The sequence below is a fragment of the Microtus oregoni genome, unplaced genomic scaffold (assembly GCF_018167655.1).
Source record: "Microtus oregoni isolate MIOR12 unplaced genomic scaffold, Mior012 000005F_ref0000423, whole genome shotgun sequence".
Classification (NCBI taxonomy): domain Eukaryota; kingdom Metazoa; phylum Chordata; class Mammalia; order Rodentia; family Cricetidae; genus Microtus; species Microtus oregoni.
The window spans coordinates 17,785,037-17,802,967 of NW_024543064.1; the positions used below are offsets into that span (position 1 = coordinate 17,785,037).

Sequence of the window (17,931 nt, forward strand, 5' to 3'; positions counted from 1 at the left end):
GGTATTACTGGGTCTTCAGGAAGGTTGTTTCCTAATTTTCTGAGAAATTGCCACACTGACATCCAAAGGGGTTGTACCAGCTTACATTCCCACCAGCAATGCAGAAGTGTTCTCTTTCCCCCACAACCTCTCCAGCATAAGTTGTCATCAGTGTTTTTGATCTTGGCCATTCTTACAGGTGTAAGATGGAATCTCAGAGTTGTTTTAATTTGCATTTCTCTGATGACTAAGGATGTTGAACATTTCCTTCAGTGTCTTTCAGCCAATTTAGATTCCTTGTTGAGAGTTCTGTTTAGGTCTGTACTCCATTTTTTTTTATTGGATTATGTGATCTTTTGATGTCCAATTTCTTGAGTTCTTTGTATATTTTGGAGATCAGACCTCTGTCTGATGTGGGGTTGGTGAAGATCTTTTCCCATTCTTTAGGCTATGGTTTTGTCTTGTTGACTGTGTCCTTTGCTTTACAGAAGTTTGTCAGTTTCAGGAGGTCCCATTTATTAATTGTTTCTCTCAGTGTCTGTGCTTCTGGGGTTATATTTAGGAAGTGCTTCCCTGTGCCAATGCTTTCAAGTGTACTTCCTACTTTCTCTTCTATGAGATTCAGTGTGGCTGGCTTTGTGTAACAGTCCAGGCTGGCCTCAAACTCACTGTGATCTGCCTGTCTCTGCCTCCCAACTGGGATAATGGTGTGTGCCACCACCTCCTGGCAAGGGGGCACGTCTTTAATATCACAATTCCAGAGGCAAAGGTGGGTGGATCTCTGTCTGTTGAGCTGGAGAACAGCCTGGTCTACCTAGTGAGATCCAGGACAGCCAGGGCTACATAGTGAGATCCTGTCTCAAAGAACGAAAGGTTGGAGAGATGGGTCAGTGGTTAAGAGTACTTGTTGTTTTTGCAGGACCCAGGTTCAATTCCCAACACCGACATGGTAACTAATAACATTTTGTAACCCCAGGTCCAATGTTCTCTTCTGGTCTCCTTGAATACGTGACATGATATACATAGGGTTTGTTTTTTTGTTTTGTTTTTTTTTTTTTTTTTTTAGAAAGAGAGAGAGAGAGAGAGAGAGAGAGGGAGAGAGAGAGATATTACTATGTAGCTCTGGGTGTCCTGGAACTCACAAATTCCCATTTCCTGAGTGCCAGAGTTAGGGGCCTGAATCATGCCCAGCATTTTACACAGGGTTTTCCTTATACCCAGGATGGCCTCATACTCAGAATCCATGGACTCCCTCTGCCTTCACCTCTCTTATGACAGGATTTCAGGCTTGCCCCACCACGGTCCACTATCCACTAATAAATATTACGAGAAACAGAAGTCAAAATTTGACAACAGTGGAGTATGAAGAGAATGACCAACGGAAGATGGCATCGTTCATTATGAGAAGCAAAAGGTTGAGGGCAGGTAAAAAAAAAAAAAAAAAAAAAAACCTAGAAACTTTAAACAAGTATCAGAAGGAGATACAAGCTGCGGGAGGGGTACTGGATGTGGAGCGTGTGGGGGCTGCTTCCTGAGGGACAGTTGTGTGAAATTTGTAGATTGGCAAGTTATTTTGTTGTTGCCTGTTCGAAGCAGATCAGAGGCCTTGGACAGTAGGAGCAAATGTGGGAAGTTCAAGCATCGAGTGGGGTTGAGGCAGGAGAGATCAAAAAGAGGACGACTTTGATTTTTGGAGGGAAAAAACTATGAGGAACCGCTGGAGACGTCAGCATATGAGTGCCTGTGTTTCAGCGGCGCTACTCTTCGGGCCTCCTTCAGAATGGATGCTGGGCAGAAAGACCAGGAACAGGGATCTATCTGTTACAGGGCTAATGCAGGAGTTCAAGTCACAGAAAGGGATCTTGGGCTTCCAATAGAGTGGGTTTCCTGATGGCTTAGAGGGGCTGTGCAGGTCTCCACACCAAGGTCGCTCCTAAACAAAAGGAACGCTATTGCCGTCTACAGAGACAGGGGAGGCTCCGGAGCAGCCAGCCTGACCGCCCCCATTTTTGCTTGATTTGCTGGTTTTGATGGCCGGGAGAGGCTCAGTCAAGTCTGGTCTGCGAGGTCTATGGACACCCAAGTGGAAAGGTCATTCGTGTGAAGCTTGAAGCCCAGGAAAAGTGCCTGGGGGCATGTGGGTGTTTGCACAAGAATGGCACCTAGGGCACCCGATGCTTCTAGGGCACAGACCTAGAAGGTTTTTTTTTCCCAAAGAAAAAGCAGGTGAGCCTGTGAAAGAGGGACTGATACACCTAGGGCACCCGATGCTTCTAGGGCACAGACCTAGACAGGCTTTTTTTTCCCCCAAGAAAAAGCAGGTGAGCCTGTGAAAGAGGGACTGATACAAGGTAGCTAAGCTTTTCTGAGAAAGGGAGAAAGCGCTTGGGGGACACCCTGGAGGCCCTGCCCCGCTTCCACTTCCGGCCCTTTAGCGTGGTTTCACGGCTCAAGTACAGGAACGTATTCAATGGACACCTCAAGCACACGCCAGAGGCGACGCACATCCGGCTAGCACGCGGATTTCATTCGTGCTGACACTCCAGGGCCAATCCCGCCGGCGATCTAAAGCCGACACAGATCTCAACCCTCACAGTGCACAATGACAACACCGGCGGTAGCGAGCTCCTAACTGGCGCACCGAGCCTCACCAGCATCTCCCTCCCCACAACCCCGCAGGGCGACCTTTCTCTTCCACGACGTCCCCCCCACCCCAGTCACCCCAGAACCGAGCCCCCCCCACTACGGGTCGAAGGAAGGATCAACTCCCGCCGCGCGAACCAGGCTGATCACGCGCCACAAAAGGCTTTGTAGGGTGGGGCGACTCCAGGACTCGCCCTCCTGTCTCCATTGGTTGAGGCCACCGGACTCTCCTCCCCTCTTTGCAAAAGGACGTTCGGCCCCGGTGAGTTTGCGCACGCGTGTCGGTCTCTTGGAAAACTGAGCAGGCGCAGCCACAGGCCCGCGGAGGTGGGGAGCGCGTAGAGGCGCGCGCAGCATCCCGGCGCTGGGCTCCCCTCGGCCGGTCCCGCCCTCCGTCGCGGCGGCGCGGTGCACGCTGGGATAGGGAGCGATCTCTGAGCGAGGGAGCAAGATGGACGCGGGATTCTTCCGCGTAAGTAGAAGCGCGGGGATCTGGACGGGGGTGGGGGAGAGGGAGGAGGCGAGAGGCTTGAATGGAAGACCCGACAGGGGGCTCAAACTCGGGACACGGGGGCCCGTGGAGGGGGGTTTTAGAGACCCCGAGGGGCTTGGGGCCGGCGTACTGTGCCCTCGGCGCTGCGGCCGAGACCGGTGCGCCCCTGCGCAGTCTCCTCCTCCGGGATCGTCCCCCCTACGCGGCGGCGACGGTGGCCGGAAAATGGCGGCGGGAAGGGACCAGAGCAGAACCTCACCGGCCGCCTAGCGGGGCCTGCAGGCCGGGCGCCGCGCCGGCTGCCGGGGCTTTGGGGCCTAGCAGAGCCCCGAGGAGGAAGTCCCTAAGGGGAGGCCGGTGGGAAGCCTGAGGCGGCAGCGGGGTACCGGTAGTACGGTTTGGGGGTACGTCCCGAGAGAGCTTTGGAAGAGAGAGGCGCTTTTTTTTAGCGGCTGTGTGTCCCCACGTTTAGCGTCCACCCTCCGGGTCTTAAGCCTCTGCGGAGGCGCAGGGTCAGAGTTCGTGAGCGCTCCCGCCCAATTTGATAGCTCCTCGGGAGGGGGAACTTAGATAATTTGTAGTTGGAACGTTTGAATCGGAGGCTTTTTAGGGCCAAATACGTGCGTGAGGGTGGAGGCAGATGACGGCGTGAATCCATTCCGCTTCCCGCTCTTCGCCCGCACCCTTTCCCAGCCCAGCGGACAGTGTTTGGAGTCTGGTGGTTCTAGCCTAGATTCAAGCAGGGGACGTTACTTTGTTGGAGTTGGCCCACAGATCCCCCGTTAAGGCAGTTTATTTGGTGGGAGCCGTCCACTCTTGAAGGAAATTAGCTACAGGTCGAGATCCAGATGGATGGCAACGGACACTTGTAGGATTAAAAGTTGAGTAGCAACGATCCCTTCCTTTAGGGTTTGCTAGTTCTTTTAATGCAGAGTAGAACCAAACGTTTAAATCCCAGCTAACTGTGATTCGGCTTAATTTTGCATTCCCTGGATCGAGCTTGTAATTTGCAATTTGCTTACCTTAAAAAAAAAATTAGAGGGAGGGGTGCTAATAAGAATATCTGTTGCGGACTGGGTATGTAGTTCATGAAAGCTTGCCTAACCCGAATGAGACCCTGGGTTCCCTCTCCAGCACTAAGTCTTTTGGTACCGCAAACTAGGCATTCACAATATTATGCCAAGCATTTAACCTAAAGCGCTTAGCCAGTTTTTTATTAGATCATACAAACACTAAAAGAGTTACGTACTTGGAGGGTAATAATTTCGAATGGGTTTGTATTACAGAGAACACTTATTATTTCTTAGGTCACAGAAGTTACACTTAATTGAAAAGCAATTGAAGGCTTATTTCGTTTGTCTGTTAGTTCTCTTCCTCTCTTCCCCGTTTGGTTTTTCGAGACAAGATTTCTCTGTGGCTGTCCTGGAACTCTAGGCTAGGACAGACTGGACTTGAACTCAGATCTGCCAGTCTCTGTCTCCCGGGTGTTGGGATTAAAGTAGTGCCCCACCACTGCCCAGCCTTGTCAGTTATTTCTAGTGGGAAGGAGATTGAATAAAGAATGCAAAGTGATATGAAAAGTCAATTTTAGACAAAGTTTTCCCTTACAATGAACAGAATCTGGAAAAGAGTCCAGTTTTTAAAAATATACTCATTACATTTCCTTAAATGAAGTGTGTTTTTGTCATTGGGTTGTTGGGGGAGAGGCAGTTTTGAAACCTTTTTCTCTCTTTAACCCAGACTAGCCTTGAACCCAGAGTCCTACCTTGACATTCCAAGTGCTAGAATTTTAGATGTTTGCCTCACAGCTGGCCAAATGGGGGCGTTAAGATTTTAGAACAGTTATGTAGCTCACTGCCAACTGAGATCTGATTTAAGGTAGAAATGGTGCCTGGCGTTTCCTGAACAACTGCTCTTGTGTCAGGTACTTGATGTAAATCATTTCCCATACATACAACAGCCGTGCAAGGTAAATTTCTGTTTGTGTTTTTAAGGAGGCAGTTGACAGGATCTTGATAGGCAGTCCAGGCTGGCTTTGAACTCTTATAGATCACCTGCTTCCCCAGGCAACTTTGGGATTAAAGGTGTAGGCCACCACTCAGCCCAAAACTTTTTTTAAAACCTTTTTGTTTTTGTAGTGCTAGGGACCATGCTCAAGGCTTATATGTCTTAGCCTAGTGTTGTGCCATTCAGCTACAGCCTTTCTGGCTCACTTTCCAGGTGACTTTAATAGGGGTTTGTTTGGGGGACAGGCTTTCTCTGTGTAGTTCTGGCTGTCCTGGAACTTGGTCTGTAGACCAGGCTGACCTTAAACTCACAGACATCCACCTGCCTCTGCCACCTGAGTCTTGGGATCAAAGGAGTGTGCTTCCACCGCCCGACTTCGGTTTGATCTTTATCTGGCATCTAATAGTTACACACAAGTGGGGATATAGTATGGCATTTTAGCACACATTTGCCATGTACTGATCAGTGAGGAAAATCAGCATACCTTATCACCCCAGGCTTCAGCTTTAGTTTTTGATTCCTTGCCCCTAATTTTGCACTTGAAACCACATCAGAGATTAATTAGGTTGTGTGTTCTCAAGACATAAGGTAGAGTAGAGCGGAGCTGACATACTACTATAGGTTTTTTGCCTTCTCAAACAAAACTTTTTGGTTCTGAACTCACTGTGTAGACCAGGCTGGCCTGCAACTCATAGATACCCTCCTTCCTCTGCCCCGAGTGCTGGCATGGGACACCATACACAGCCAAAAACTTGGTTACAGTACTAGGGACTGTGCCTAGGACATTCTATATGCTAGCTAAATGCTCTTGCCACTCTGCTATATTCTCAGCCCAAACAAAAGTTTTCTTGATCACTTTCCAAGTGATGTAGTCAGCCAGTCCTTAGATTTCAAATCAGAGAACCAGTGACTTTCTTATTTAATTGAGCCTGGAGGAAGGGTGGAATAAACAGTAAACTGTTGGTGCCTTGCCGCTCTAATGAGTTCTTTGCTGGGTTAGTTTTATGAATTCAAAATGGTGTGTGTTTTTCTCCAGACAGGTTCTCATTGTAGTCCAGGCTGCCCTCAGATTTGCTATGTAACAAGATTGGCTTGAACCCCAATCCTCTGCTCTTGGTTCAAGTTTTAGGATTTCAGAAGTATGCTACCTCGCCTTGCTTCAGTTTCATTAATTCGTATTCTTTTTCATTCTCCTTCTGTCCTCACCCCCACCCCATTCTTTCTCTGCTCTCTGAGAGATTGAGTGGCCTGAACTCAGTAGTTGAGAATAATTTCTGGTCTTCCTTAAACTCCTAAGTGCTTGGATAATAGGTGTGCGCCACTGTGCCCCACATTTTTGGCCTTGGCATGTACCTCCATCAAACACATTTACTGGGTTTCCTGTATCTTTCTCAAACTGTGGAGCTAAAGATGACCTTGAATGACTGACCTTCCAAATCCTTAGTCCTAGGATAACAGGTACCACCTTACCTGGTTTGTGTAGTGTTAGGATTAAATCCCGGACTTCATGCTAGGTAAGCACTGCCACTGTGGTATATATCCCCATTCTTCAATTGTTTTCTTTTGATAGTGTTTTGCTGTGTTCACTGGAACTTGGTGTGTTTGCTAGGCTAGCCTCAAACTTGCTACAGTCTTCCTGCCTGTCTGTTCACATTCTTAAAGCTGTGACAGGCTAAAACAGTGTGGTCTTAGGGTGCTCTTGTGCCTCCGTGCTGTGATCTTGCAGGCAGAGTTCCTGTTTTGGGGAGGGGAGGATGAAACTTGAACTATTTCAGTGTCCTCATTTAAACAGATCTGCAGAAACATACATGTCAAGCTCAACATGGATGTGGACAGGAGTCTTACTCTGAATATTGCTGTTAAGGATGTACATTGATAATATTGAAATATGGGTGCTTTTTTGGGGGGGGGGTTTCTCTGTAGCTTTGGTGCCTGTCCTGGAACTAGCTCTTGTAGACCAGGCTGGCCTCGAACTCCCAGAAATCCACCTGCCTCTGCCTCCTGAGTGCTGGGATTAAAGGCGTGCGCCACCACCGCCCGGCTTCTATCTTTTTTTTTTTTTTTTTTTTGGTTTTTTTTTTTTTCGAGACAGGGTTTCTCTTTGGTTTTGGAGCCTGTCCTGGAACTAGCTCTTGTAGACCAGGCTGGTCTCGAACTCACGAACTCACAGAGATCCGCCTGCCTCTGCCTCCCGAGTGCTGGGATTAAAGGCGTGCGCCACCACCGCCCGGCCCGGCTTCTATCTTAAAGTTAGTTAAGGTGTTTCTACTCACTCAGTTATTGTTAATGTAAAAGTCATGACCTTTATTTGCTACTAAAGAATTTTACTCTGCAGCCGGAGGCAGAGGCAGGTGGATCTTTGTGAGTTCGAGACCAGCCTGGTCTACAAGAGCTAGTCCAGGACAGGCTCCAAAACCACAGAGAAACCCTGTCTCGAAAAACCAAAAAAATAAAAAATAAAAAAAAAAAAAGAATTTTACTCTGGCCACCGCAGAGGCGGGCGGATCTGTGAGTTCAAGGCCAGCCTGGTCTACAAGAGCTAGTTCCAGAACAGGAACCAAAAGCTACGGAGAAACCCTGTCTCGAAAATTAAAAAAAAAAAGAATTTTACTTTGGGGTCTGGTTAGATGGTTCAGACATAATGTAGGCAAGACATAGGCAAACATTAAAAAAAACAATCCTAGAAATGACAGTGGCGCACGCCTTTAATCCCAGCTCTCGGGAGGCAGAGGCGGGAGGGTCTCTGAGTTGCAGGCCAGCCTGAGTTCAGATACAGAAAGTTTTGTTGGAGAAGGTAAAAAACTGTAGTGTGGTGTGTCAGCTCTGCTAACAGTCCACCATATGTCCTCAGAACACACAACCTAATCTCTGAAGTTCCACTCTGTGATGAGTTCGAGGCCAGCCTGGTCTACAGAGTGAGTTCCAGAACAGGCTCCAAACTACAGAGAAACCCTGTCACGAAAACAAAGTCACAAATCCCCAAAGAGCATTGTAATGTGATAAAATGAGCAAAGTTCTTACAAGAACGGTGTAAGCACAGTGGGAACTAGGCGTATGCCCTAAAAAAGTGAAGGAATTATTAGGACACAGAACTGGCACGTGCCTTCAATCCCAAGCTAGTGGTGGATCTCTTGAGTTGGAGGCCATCCTGGTCTATATAGTGAGTTCCAAGACAGCCACTGCCGCATTGTGAGATCCTTGTATGTGGGAGCTGGGAAGGGTGTACAGACGTAACTAAATAAGTGGAAAACTTTACTTAAGTTTTGGGGGTTTGTATTTTTGTTTTGTTAAACTTTGAAATCACTAGTGTGGTGATTCAAGCTACCAGTTGGGAAACTGAGACAGGAGAATTGCTGTTAGTTTAAGGGCTGGCCTGGGCTAACAAAAAAAACTAAGATTTATGTATTTTATTTTTTGGTGTGTGTGGGGGGGGGTAAGGCAGGGTTTCTCTATGTAACCGCCCTTACTGCCCTAGAACTCTCTGTAGACCAGGCTGACCTCGAACTATTTTATTTTTCGTAAAGAAGGCTGTCAGGATGGTTCAGTGGGTAAAAGTGTCTGTTGCCAAGCCTGATGAACTGAATTCCATTTCTGGGATCCACGTGTTGGAAGGAGAGACCCTCCTCTCCAGATTTGTCCTTTGACCTCCACATGTGGGCACTATTTTTTAACTGAAAAAGAAAAGGAAAATTTAATCTTGTATTCCTTGGACATGTGTTTGCTTCCTTCAGGGAACAAGTGCAGAACAGGATAATCGGTTCAGCAACAAGCAGAAGAAACTCCTCAAGCAACTGAAATTTGCAGAATGCCTAGAAAAAAAGGTATTCTGGGTGGGACTGTTGCCTTTTTGCAATTGCTGAATTTGAGGGTTTCAGAGATGAATTGTGACTTGTGTAAAAATAAATAAAAGTTGGTGGTTGTACAGTGCAACCAAAGAATGATCATGGTACTTAGTTTTTTAAATGTGCATAAGCTAAAAAAGTATTTAGATAAAGTATAACTCAGGTTCTTTCAGCAGTGAACTTGTACTTAACAGTTTGCATGTTTCATCAGGTGGACATGAGCAAAGTAAATTTGGAGGTTATAAAGCCTTGGATAACAAAAAGAGTAACTGAAATCCTTGGATTTGAAGATGATGTTGTGATTGAGTTTATATTCAACCAGCTGGAAGTGAAGGTACTAATACACAGATGGCTCTTATTTCTGAATATGTGGCATAATTTGTGAATCTATCGAAACTCAGTTTCTATGGAATACAAATATAGAAGGGCTATTTTACAATGTTTGTTGTGGAAAGAATTCACTTTGTAAACAACTGTTAAGGCTGGAAGTTTAGTGAAGGTGCATAGTTTTGAAAGCTACACAGGTGAAAATCAAACTTACTGTTTGTAATTTTGCTGTTACATGTTAAGTTACTTTGACAGCAATTTTCTAATGATAATGTGATTTATGATTTAAAAGGCCTGAACCAAAATGGAAGTTATTCCTTGCGTCTGAAGTATAGCACCATCACCTTATTAGGTCACAGCAGAGTGAGTGTCCCAATGTCGCTCTGACCCAACTCCCTTGATGACGCAGTGTGTGTTTGGAGGTGAGTTGTGTAAAGTGGCCGAACATCAACAACAACAACAAAAACACAAGAGCAATTGGTAAAGCTGTATACTGCTCTTTAACGTAGCTTTTGAGATGGACATTTATTTGAAGCATGAGGGGCAATTCTGATTTGATTGGATGTTGTTTTTAAAAGAGCTAAAGTCTTTAGCTGTAGTTGCAAGTCAGCTGGTTACCAGTTAGAATTTAGGCACAGGATTTTGTTTACATTCTAGTTAAACTTCAGGCAGATGAATTGACAGTCCTGTGAAAGCCAGTTAACATAATTGTTCCTGTCATCCAATATGAAATAATAGAAGATAATACAACTGGTGTTTAAAAACATTTGTTACATAGTTTACTATTTTGCCATGGCATCCCAAAGGACAGGAAAGATGTACCATAGAACCTTTTGGTGAATATACCAATGTGCATTTACTTTTACATTACTCCTTTCCCAAAGAACAGTTATCATTCCAGCTGATAAGGTATTTCATTTTTTAGAAGGAATATGGTCATTATTTTGCTTTGAATGTTTTTAAAGACTTAATTTTAAGAATGGACTTTATATTTAAAGTATATTTATTTTACTTTGAGACCAGAAACATGGGAAAATGTTTTTTAAATGATGTTTAGTGGTAGATTTTATTGGAGAAATGCTTTACTGATTTGAATTTTAGTGTACTTTTAAAACCTAAATATCTGGTAGTATTCCCCTTGTAGTGAGCATGAGATTAAAGTTTAGAACTTTTTAAACAATCTTTTCTTTTTTTGTGGTTGTGTACTCATTATTGCTTGTTCGTCTTTTGCAATTTAGATAAATGATATAACATTAAACTCAAGGTGGTTGAGTTGCAGTAGGGAGTCGGAAGCAAGCCAAGGGAACATCTTTCTCTACAGGGGACTTGGCGATTCCAAACCCCCAAGGTTCCAAGAAGAAACTGAAGACACCTGGAATCTGTACTTGCTTTGTGCTATTGAGCTGTGCTTGTTATATGGACCTTGTTGCTTGACCAACAGATCTAGTGTTTAAAAACCCAATTACTTTTTAGAAATCTTGACTCTTAGTTTTGTGGACAGTTGAGCATCTGTGGCATTGTTAGTAATAGGTTCTCATGTGCAGTAGTCAGGCTTCTAGCTTAGTCTTGAGAAATTACAGAGTGCATGCATAACTTGTTCTTATAACTGAGCACTAGATGTAGATCCTTTAGAGAAAGTTACCTGTAATGTAAAGAGAAGTGTTATGTACGTTTTCAATTTCTTGTTGGGGGAAGTTTTCCAGCCAAGTGAACACTTGTTAGTAAATGCAAGAATTTATAGATGTTCCATGATTGTTTTTAAAGTTGATAAATATATAAGGCCCACTAACAGCCATACAGTCTAAATACTTAGGGATCCACAAAGGCTGCTCTGATGCTTTTGGTTCAGGGAGGGAGACTGATAATCTAGAGAGTACATTACCAAGAAGCAACTAGGGAAAACTTAAAATAGCAGAGCATATATGTACCTAAGCCCCTTATGATAGACTTAAATACTAATTTAAATGAGTTTTAGGTTGGTTGGTTTCGAAGTAAACTGTTTTTCTTCCTGTCATGTCTTTTTGCAGAATCCAGATTCCAAAATGATGCAAATCAACCTGACTGGATTTTTGAATGGGAAAAATGCTCGAGAATTCATGGGAGAACTGTGGCCCCTGCTGTTGAGTGCACAAGAGAACATCGCTGGGATCCCCTCTGCTTTCCTAGAGTTAAAGAAGGAAGAAATAAAACAGAGACAAGTAATAGTCCTTTTCATATTGATGAGAGAAGTGGTGTGCAGAATTACGGTTTGCCTTAAGAATTTCTGTTTGTTGCCTTTGGCCTATTTTAGCTTCTGTGATCTGGCTATGGTTTGCTGTGATATATTTGTACAGTGTGTTGTGGTTTGCCACTCCTTTGAAAATTAGAGTGCCATTTTCCAGGAGGCCGGTATTTGGGTAGATGCTTTATTTTTTTGATTATTAAAATGCAAGTGCATTTAACTTTAAAAGAAATTTTAACTTAAGAAAGTATGTGCAATCTCACATAGACGGTGATTGTAAAGTCACAAGAGTCGGATAGGTGAAAAATGTTGTAAGAGTAAAGTTGGGAACACATGAGCACATCTGAAAACCCAAGACTGCTGGGGCGGTACAGCCCTAGCGTATATCAGCATAGTGTTTGGATTGCGTGTTCTCATCTTTCACCTGTGTACTCGTAGATCGAACAAGAAAAATTGGCTTCTCTGAAAAAACAAGATGAAGATAAAGATAAGAGGGATAAGGAAGAAAAAGAAAGTAGCAGAGAAAAAAGGGAGCGGTCTCGAAGCCCAAGAAGGTATGACATAACAGGTGCATGTTAAGGAACACTGGCAGGAGTTCCTCAGCTAGAGGACTTGGAGAACGTTATTGGAGGAGCTGTTGTTCGCCTCTGGACTAACGCAGTCTGTTATGTTGCTAGGCATTTTAGCACATGTTTTTATAAAGCTACGCAGGAGGTTGAGGTAGTAGAGGTGGGGTGTGTGGCTTCTAGGCTAGCCTAGATAGCACTATGATACTCTCTGTTTGAGACAGGTCATTTGACTGAAATGATCACCTCTAATTTAGGTGAATTACTTAAGTAGAAATTTAAATTTCATATTGCTTTGCTTAAGTACAGCATTTGGGGTTTTTTGTTGTTACTACATTTTGACTCTTTCCATTTCTCTTTTATTAAAAATCTGCTCATTAGCCATTCATATACTTATCTAATTCCTTGTTCTGCTTTTCTCAGATGGTTGTACTGAACCCAAACCTCAGACCATTTATTTGTTTTCTTCTTTCTTCCAATGAGACAATTGTTAGGTTCACATTTTTAAACCCACTATTCAGCTTCTACTATATTTGTGGTGAAAGGTGAGAATTCCATTAGGCTTTTCATTTTTAGGATTTTTATTTTAATCTGTGGGAATTTGTAAAGAAAAAAGGAGGTGATTTTTTTTTTTCTTTAGTTTGTGCTGAATTCTAAAACCTACTATAGAAGCAGTGGATGCTTCTAAAGCTGAGTGTGGCCAGTGGTGGACCACGTCTGCTGTTAGGGATGATAACACTTTTCAATTAGGCACACTACAGTTACAAAGGAAGAAGCCCCCCCCCCCCCATTAAAAAAAGCATCTTTTTGTGAATTTGGCATTTCTCTTTTTCTGTGCTTGCATTTCACCAGCCATTTTCCGCATCTTGAGGCTCTGCCTGATCGGCTCTGATAGGAGCTACCTGAACCTCAACTCTGTTTTTTGGTAGGGTTGATGTTTGCAAAGGAAATGGTGGCTTTAAACATCTTCATCTGAGGCGTTGGTCTTTGAAAGATCACATGGAATAGTTGAGAACTAATACCTACCCAAGTCCAGTGCCTCCTCCTCTAACTGGTACTCGAGGCTGTTACCTCTGTCTGCTTGTCCTTCTAGTTCTCTCTGGCCTTTTCCCTCTCAAGTAGATGAAATGGAAATCTTGTTTCATGTGAAACTTCTCAGATACAGACGACAGTGGGTAACTTAAAGATTAATCCTCGATTTTTCCCTTGTCTGCGCCACACCACATTATTCAAAAATCTGAAAAACTTGCTTTCATCCTAGACGCAAATCCAGATCTCCTTCCCCTAGAAGACGATCTTCCCCTGTCAGGAGAGAGAGAAAGCGCAGTCACTCTCGATCTCCCCGTCACAGAACCAAGAGCCGGAGCCCTTCCCCTGCCCCAGAAAAGAAGGAGAAATCTCCAGAGCTCCCAGAACCATCAGTGAGAACGAAAGACTCTTCAGTACAGGAGGCCACATCTACAAGGCATGTTCCTGACATTGTGTTACGTAATCACGCTGTAGGCTGTTCACACCGCCTGCAAATAGATATTGCTAATTCAAAATGATTGTTTTCCTTTTAGATATTTTCTAAGGTTTTTATTTTTTAATTACAAAGTTGAAATTTTATATATAAGGAAGAAAATGCTTTAGAGGTAACCTAACCAATTGAATTGTTTTGTTGTTTTGTTTTAATGTGGTTTAGTGTTTTGCCATGGGTGTCAGGTCCCCTGAAACTGGAGTCACAGACAGCTATGAGTTGCCATATGGGTTCTGGGAATTGATCCCAGGTCCTTTGGAAGAACAGTCAGTGCTCTTAACTGCTGAACCATCTCTCTGGCCCTGTCTGTTATATTCCTTAAAAATTTTTAATGTATTTTTTTGTTTTTTTGTTTTTCGAGGCAGGGTTTCTCTGTAGCGTTGGAGCCTGTCCTGGAACTAGCTCTTATAGACCAGGCTGGTTTCGAACTCACAGAGATCCGCCTGCCTCTGCCACCCAGCCACAAAATTTTTATGTGTTGTAATGTGATCTTCCTACCCTCTTGCCACAATATGCTGTGGACAAGTTCCTGTTGGTTTTTGTTTTCTTTTTGTAATGGGGGATACAACCCAGAGCTTTGCACATGTGTTGTCATTGACCTACATTCTCAGTTTTTACCCCGACCTCTGCTAACTGAAGTACAAATTATACCAAATAAAAGCCACACCCTCCCTCTCTAATGGGAACGTCTTGTGCTTTCTGGCTGCCTTAAGCTTGACCGTGGCATGCAGGACATGACACTGCAGCCCCCGCAGCTGTCGACCTGTGACAGGTACTGTCCACACATTGCACACACGATGGTTGAGTAGGTAAGGGGATGCTGTCCTGACTGGACTTTGTCCATTAGCTTCTGTCCCCTCATGGTTCCAAAGGCTCCCGGGGGTCAGGCTTTGTGGACTCCAGCAGTTGGACAGTGGCACAGTCCTTGCCCACATGTGAAGCAGGGGTATAAATTCTTAGTTGCTCAATGAATTCTGATGTGTACCTGTCATTTGAAGCCGGGGTCTTTGCAGATAGTGAAAAGTTTTTTTGAATAAGGTTATTATATCTGTTAATTTATTGCTTTTTAACTTATTTGCACTGGGCAACAGGTCACATTGTTGAGCACAGCTTTGTGGAGTTGGCCTGCTCCTTGATTTTAACGTGGGCTTCCAGGGAATTTAACTGAGGTTGTCAGACTTGCACCAGAAATGCTTTATCAAAGGCAGCCATTTTGCTAGCCCTTGAAAACCCTTAAAAGAGAGCCAGGTCACTATATGTAGTTATGTTGGCTTAGGATTCTAAGAAGAGTAGAGGAAAAAAACAAAGCAATGTTATTTTCACAGTGACATCCTGAAAGCTCCCAAGCCTGAGCCTGTACCAGAGCCCAAAGAACCTTCTCCAGAAAAAAATTCCAAAAAGGAAAAGGAAAAGACCCGACCAAGATCTCGATCACGTTCCAAGTCACGATCTCGGACCCGTTCTCGATCACCTTCTCATACTAGACCAAGACGACGGCATCGATCCCGATCCAGGTGTGTTGTGGCCTTGGGATGAGTACACATTTCGGGATGTGAGTGATGATGCTGAAGGTGGAGTAGTAAACAGTGTCACAGTCTGTTCAGAGTGAAGGTCAATCTGCGTCCACTTTTCTGTGCACCTTCAGAATATACACAAGCAGTTGTGGCACTGGAAATTACGCCACGAAATTCCTTGTTCTTAGTTTATTTGGGGTCTAATTCTGTTTTGGCAGATCATACTCTCCTAGAAGGCGGCCAAGCCCAAGAAGGCGACCATCCCCTCGAAGAAGAACTCCACCAAGACGGATGCCTCCTCCACCAAGGCACAGGAGGAGTAGGTCTCCAGGGAGACGGTGAGACTCTCTTAGTGGCAGGTGCCTGACACTTCAGGGTGATCTTTGGCATAATTTCAGGATCCTTTTTTGCTTTTTGTTCACTGGAAGACAGATCTTATAAATGATAGTAGGGAATGTCTTCTAAACAACACGATGCCCTTCAAGTGTGGCGATCTGGAGCTGTGGGAAAGAGTCAAGTCACTGACTTGGTTTGTAGGTCCTGTGCATGTACATGTACATACACACACCAAACACCAAACAGAAACACTGCTTTTCTGTCTGACTTAAGACGTATAAGTGTATATTATGTGTACAAGTGTTTTGTCTGCATTTTGTGCACCTGTGTGCAGTACCCCCAGAGGACAAAAGAGGGTGTTGGACCCCCTGAAACGGAGTTACAGGTAGTTCTGATCATCTATCTCCTTTGCAAGAGGAGCAGGTGCTCTTCACCCCTGAACTATCCTTCCTTCCCATCTACTTGTAACTTATTACAACTTCTGAAAGACAACTGGTTGCATAAAGAATCAGATTATTTTACCTGTTTTTTAAAGAATTCATTTGCTATTTTACCTTACATTTTAAGAACTTACTTTGTCTGTGCATACACACACACAGTAACTTGTTCCTGGAGGTCTGTGCACAACTGGATTCCATTATCCTTTGTTTGGTTCTAGGGGATTAAGCTTGGGTCACCTGGCTTGCACAACAAGTACCTTTATAATGTTCCTCTTTTTTATAAAAAGATTTAGTTTGAATATGTGTAGAGGAGAGAGAGAGAGATTGAGATTGAGACTACCTGCAGAGGTTTCCAAATCTTGGAGCTAAATGAAGTTACAGGCAGTTGTGAGCCTGTAGGTGCTGGGAACTGAACTTTTGTCCTCTGGAGAGCCACTAAAGAAAGCTTTAACTGCTAAGCCATTTCTTCCACGCTTTGTAATAAAGCCTTTTATAGCAGCTCAGACAGAGGAAAGTTCCCTATAATTCCATTCCTTTACACTGTAAAAATGTGTTTCTGCCTGATGTGCCTTCTGATTGGTTTAATGAAGAGATAAGTGACAAATAGCTAGGCAGGAAAGATAGGCAGGATTTTTGGGAAGAGAGAACAATAGAGGAGGAGGAACCTAGGTGACGAGCAGCAAGTCAGATGTGCCTCACTAAGAAGCCATAACAGCCTCATGGAAGAATGTAGATTTAAGAAAATACGGGTTAATTAAGTTATAAGAGCTAGTTGGGGAAAGGCCTAAGCCAAGGCAGTGCTTTCATAATTAGTAAGTCTCGGGTCATTATTGGCGGGCTGGTAGTCCAAAGATAGTCCAATAAGAAAACTTGATACATTGAGCCATTACTAATAGCTTACAATGGCTGCATTTGTGGCAGTTAGGCAGTCATTTAGTTCAGCCAATTAGTATTAACTCTTTTTAAACATTGCTAAAACGTTTAATATGTTTAACCATTCTAAAACAGGCATAAGATAAAATGTTTTTATCTTAGATATATTATAGAAGTAGATTGTGTCTAACTTTACACAAAATGAGACCTGGTGCACAGGGACAGGATTTTCTGTCATGTCGATTTGTTGTTGACTGGGCTTTCTTTTCAAGTCTGCTTTGGACAGAACTTTGTTTCTGTTTTTCCTTGTTGATGCTGGTTGAACCAGGACCTCACTCAGACTGAGTGTGTGCGCCAACTCTGTAGTACGCCTCTAGCCTTGGAAACGCTGTTGAATTAATATTTTACCAAAAACCACAGCAGCTAGAAAATGGGGAAACATCAAATAAGCTTCTCCAGATTCTGTCTGTACAGGTAGGACTTTTAGACTCAGACTTTAATAACAACAAATACCATCTTTGGGGAGTGTTGTCAAGGTACTGCTTTTTGTTGTTTTTGTTTTTTTCGAGACAGGGTTTCTCTGTAGCTTTGGAGCCTGTCCAAACTACTCTTGTAGACCAGGCTGGCCTCGAACTCACAGAGATCTGCCTGCCTCTGCCTCCCGAGTGCTGGGATTAAAGTGCCACTATCGCTTGGCCAAGGTAATGCTTTTTAAGTGTGTATAATTGGTGCTGCAGCTGGTGGCTAGGACAGTCGTGTAATATGGTGGAATTCCAGGCATCACACTTCACATTGATCGTTCTGTTTTGGAGAGAAGTAATGCCAGTGCTCCTTAGTACACCACTAAGGAGACTATAATTTCTTACATTGGAGTTTTTCAAACAGCCTGTCTCATTAGTATGCACTATTTAGCGGTCACAGTGTTTTGCAGATTGTGTAAGATTCCCTTTCAGCCAGTTTATAATCTCACACTTAAGGTAGGGTTTCTTTTTTTCAGGTTCTCAGGAATTCTTCTGCCAAAGGTGAATTCTGCAGGTACACGTAATTGCAACAGAACTTACCCACAGACTTTGCCGCAGAATTCAAGAGGTCCCCACTTCTAGGTTTATGTAGCTAAATGAATTTCAAATCTTGCACATATTTTTAGTGCAGCCTAAAAGTTGCTTGACAT

General features: G+C 43.9%; 1 protein-coding gene across 12 annotated transcripts in view; it reads left to right on the forward strand.

Moving 5' to 3' along the window:
* The first annotated feature begins 2,957 nt into the window (after positions 1-2,957).
* The window catches only part of Srrm1 (serine and arginine repetitive matrix 1), a 33,005-nt gene continuing 18,031 nt past the window's right edge, over positions 2,958-17,931 (forward strand). For 3 of the 12 annotated variants that reach the window (XM_041651367.1, XM_041651371.1, XM_041651366.1), the window contains exons 1-8: positions 2,959-3,094; positions 8,854-8,943; positions 9,176-9,298; positions 11,319-11,489; positions 11,951-12,066; positions 13,340-13,543; positions 14,923-15,111; positions 15,330-15,449. In XM_041651367.1, the coding sequence (XP_041507301.1) occupies positions 3,074-3,094; positions 8,854-8,943; positions 9,176-9,298; positions 11,319-11,489; positions 11,951-12,066; positions 13,340-13,543; positions 14,923-15,111; positions 15,330-15,449 (1,034 nt within the window). In that variant the 5' untranslated portion in view covers positions 2,959-3,073. Of the gene's footprint in view, positions 3,095-3,326; positions 3,520-8,853; positions 8,944-9,173; positions 9,299-9,583; positions 9,714-11,318; positions 11,490-11,950; positions 12,067-13,339; positions 13,544-14,922; positions 15,112-15,329; positions 15,450-17,931 lie in introns of those variants that run through there. The other 9 variants (XM_041651365.1, XM_041651369.1, XM_041651370.1 and 6 more) reach the window with 6 other exon arrangements.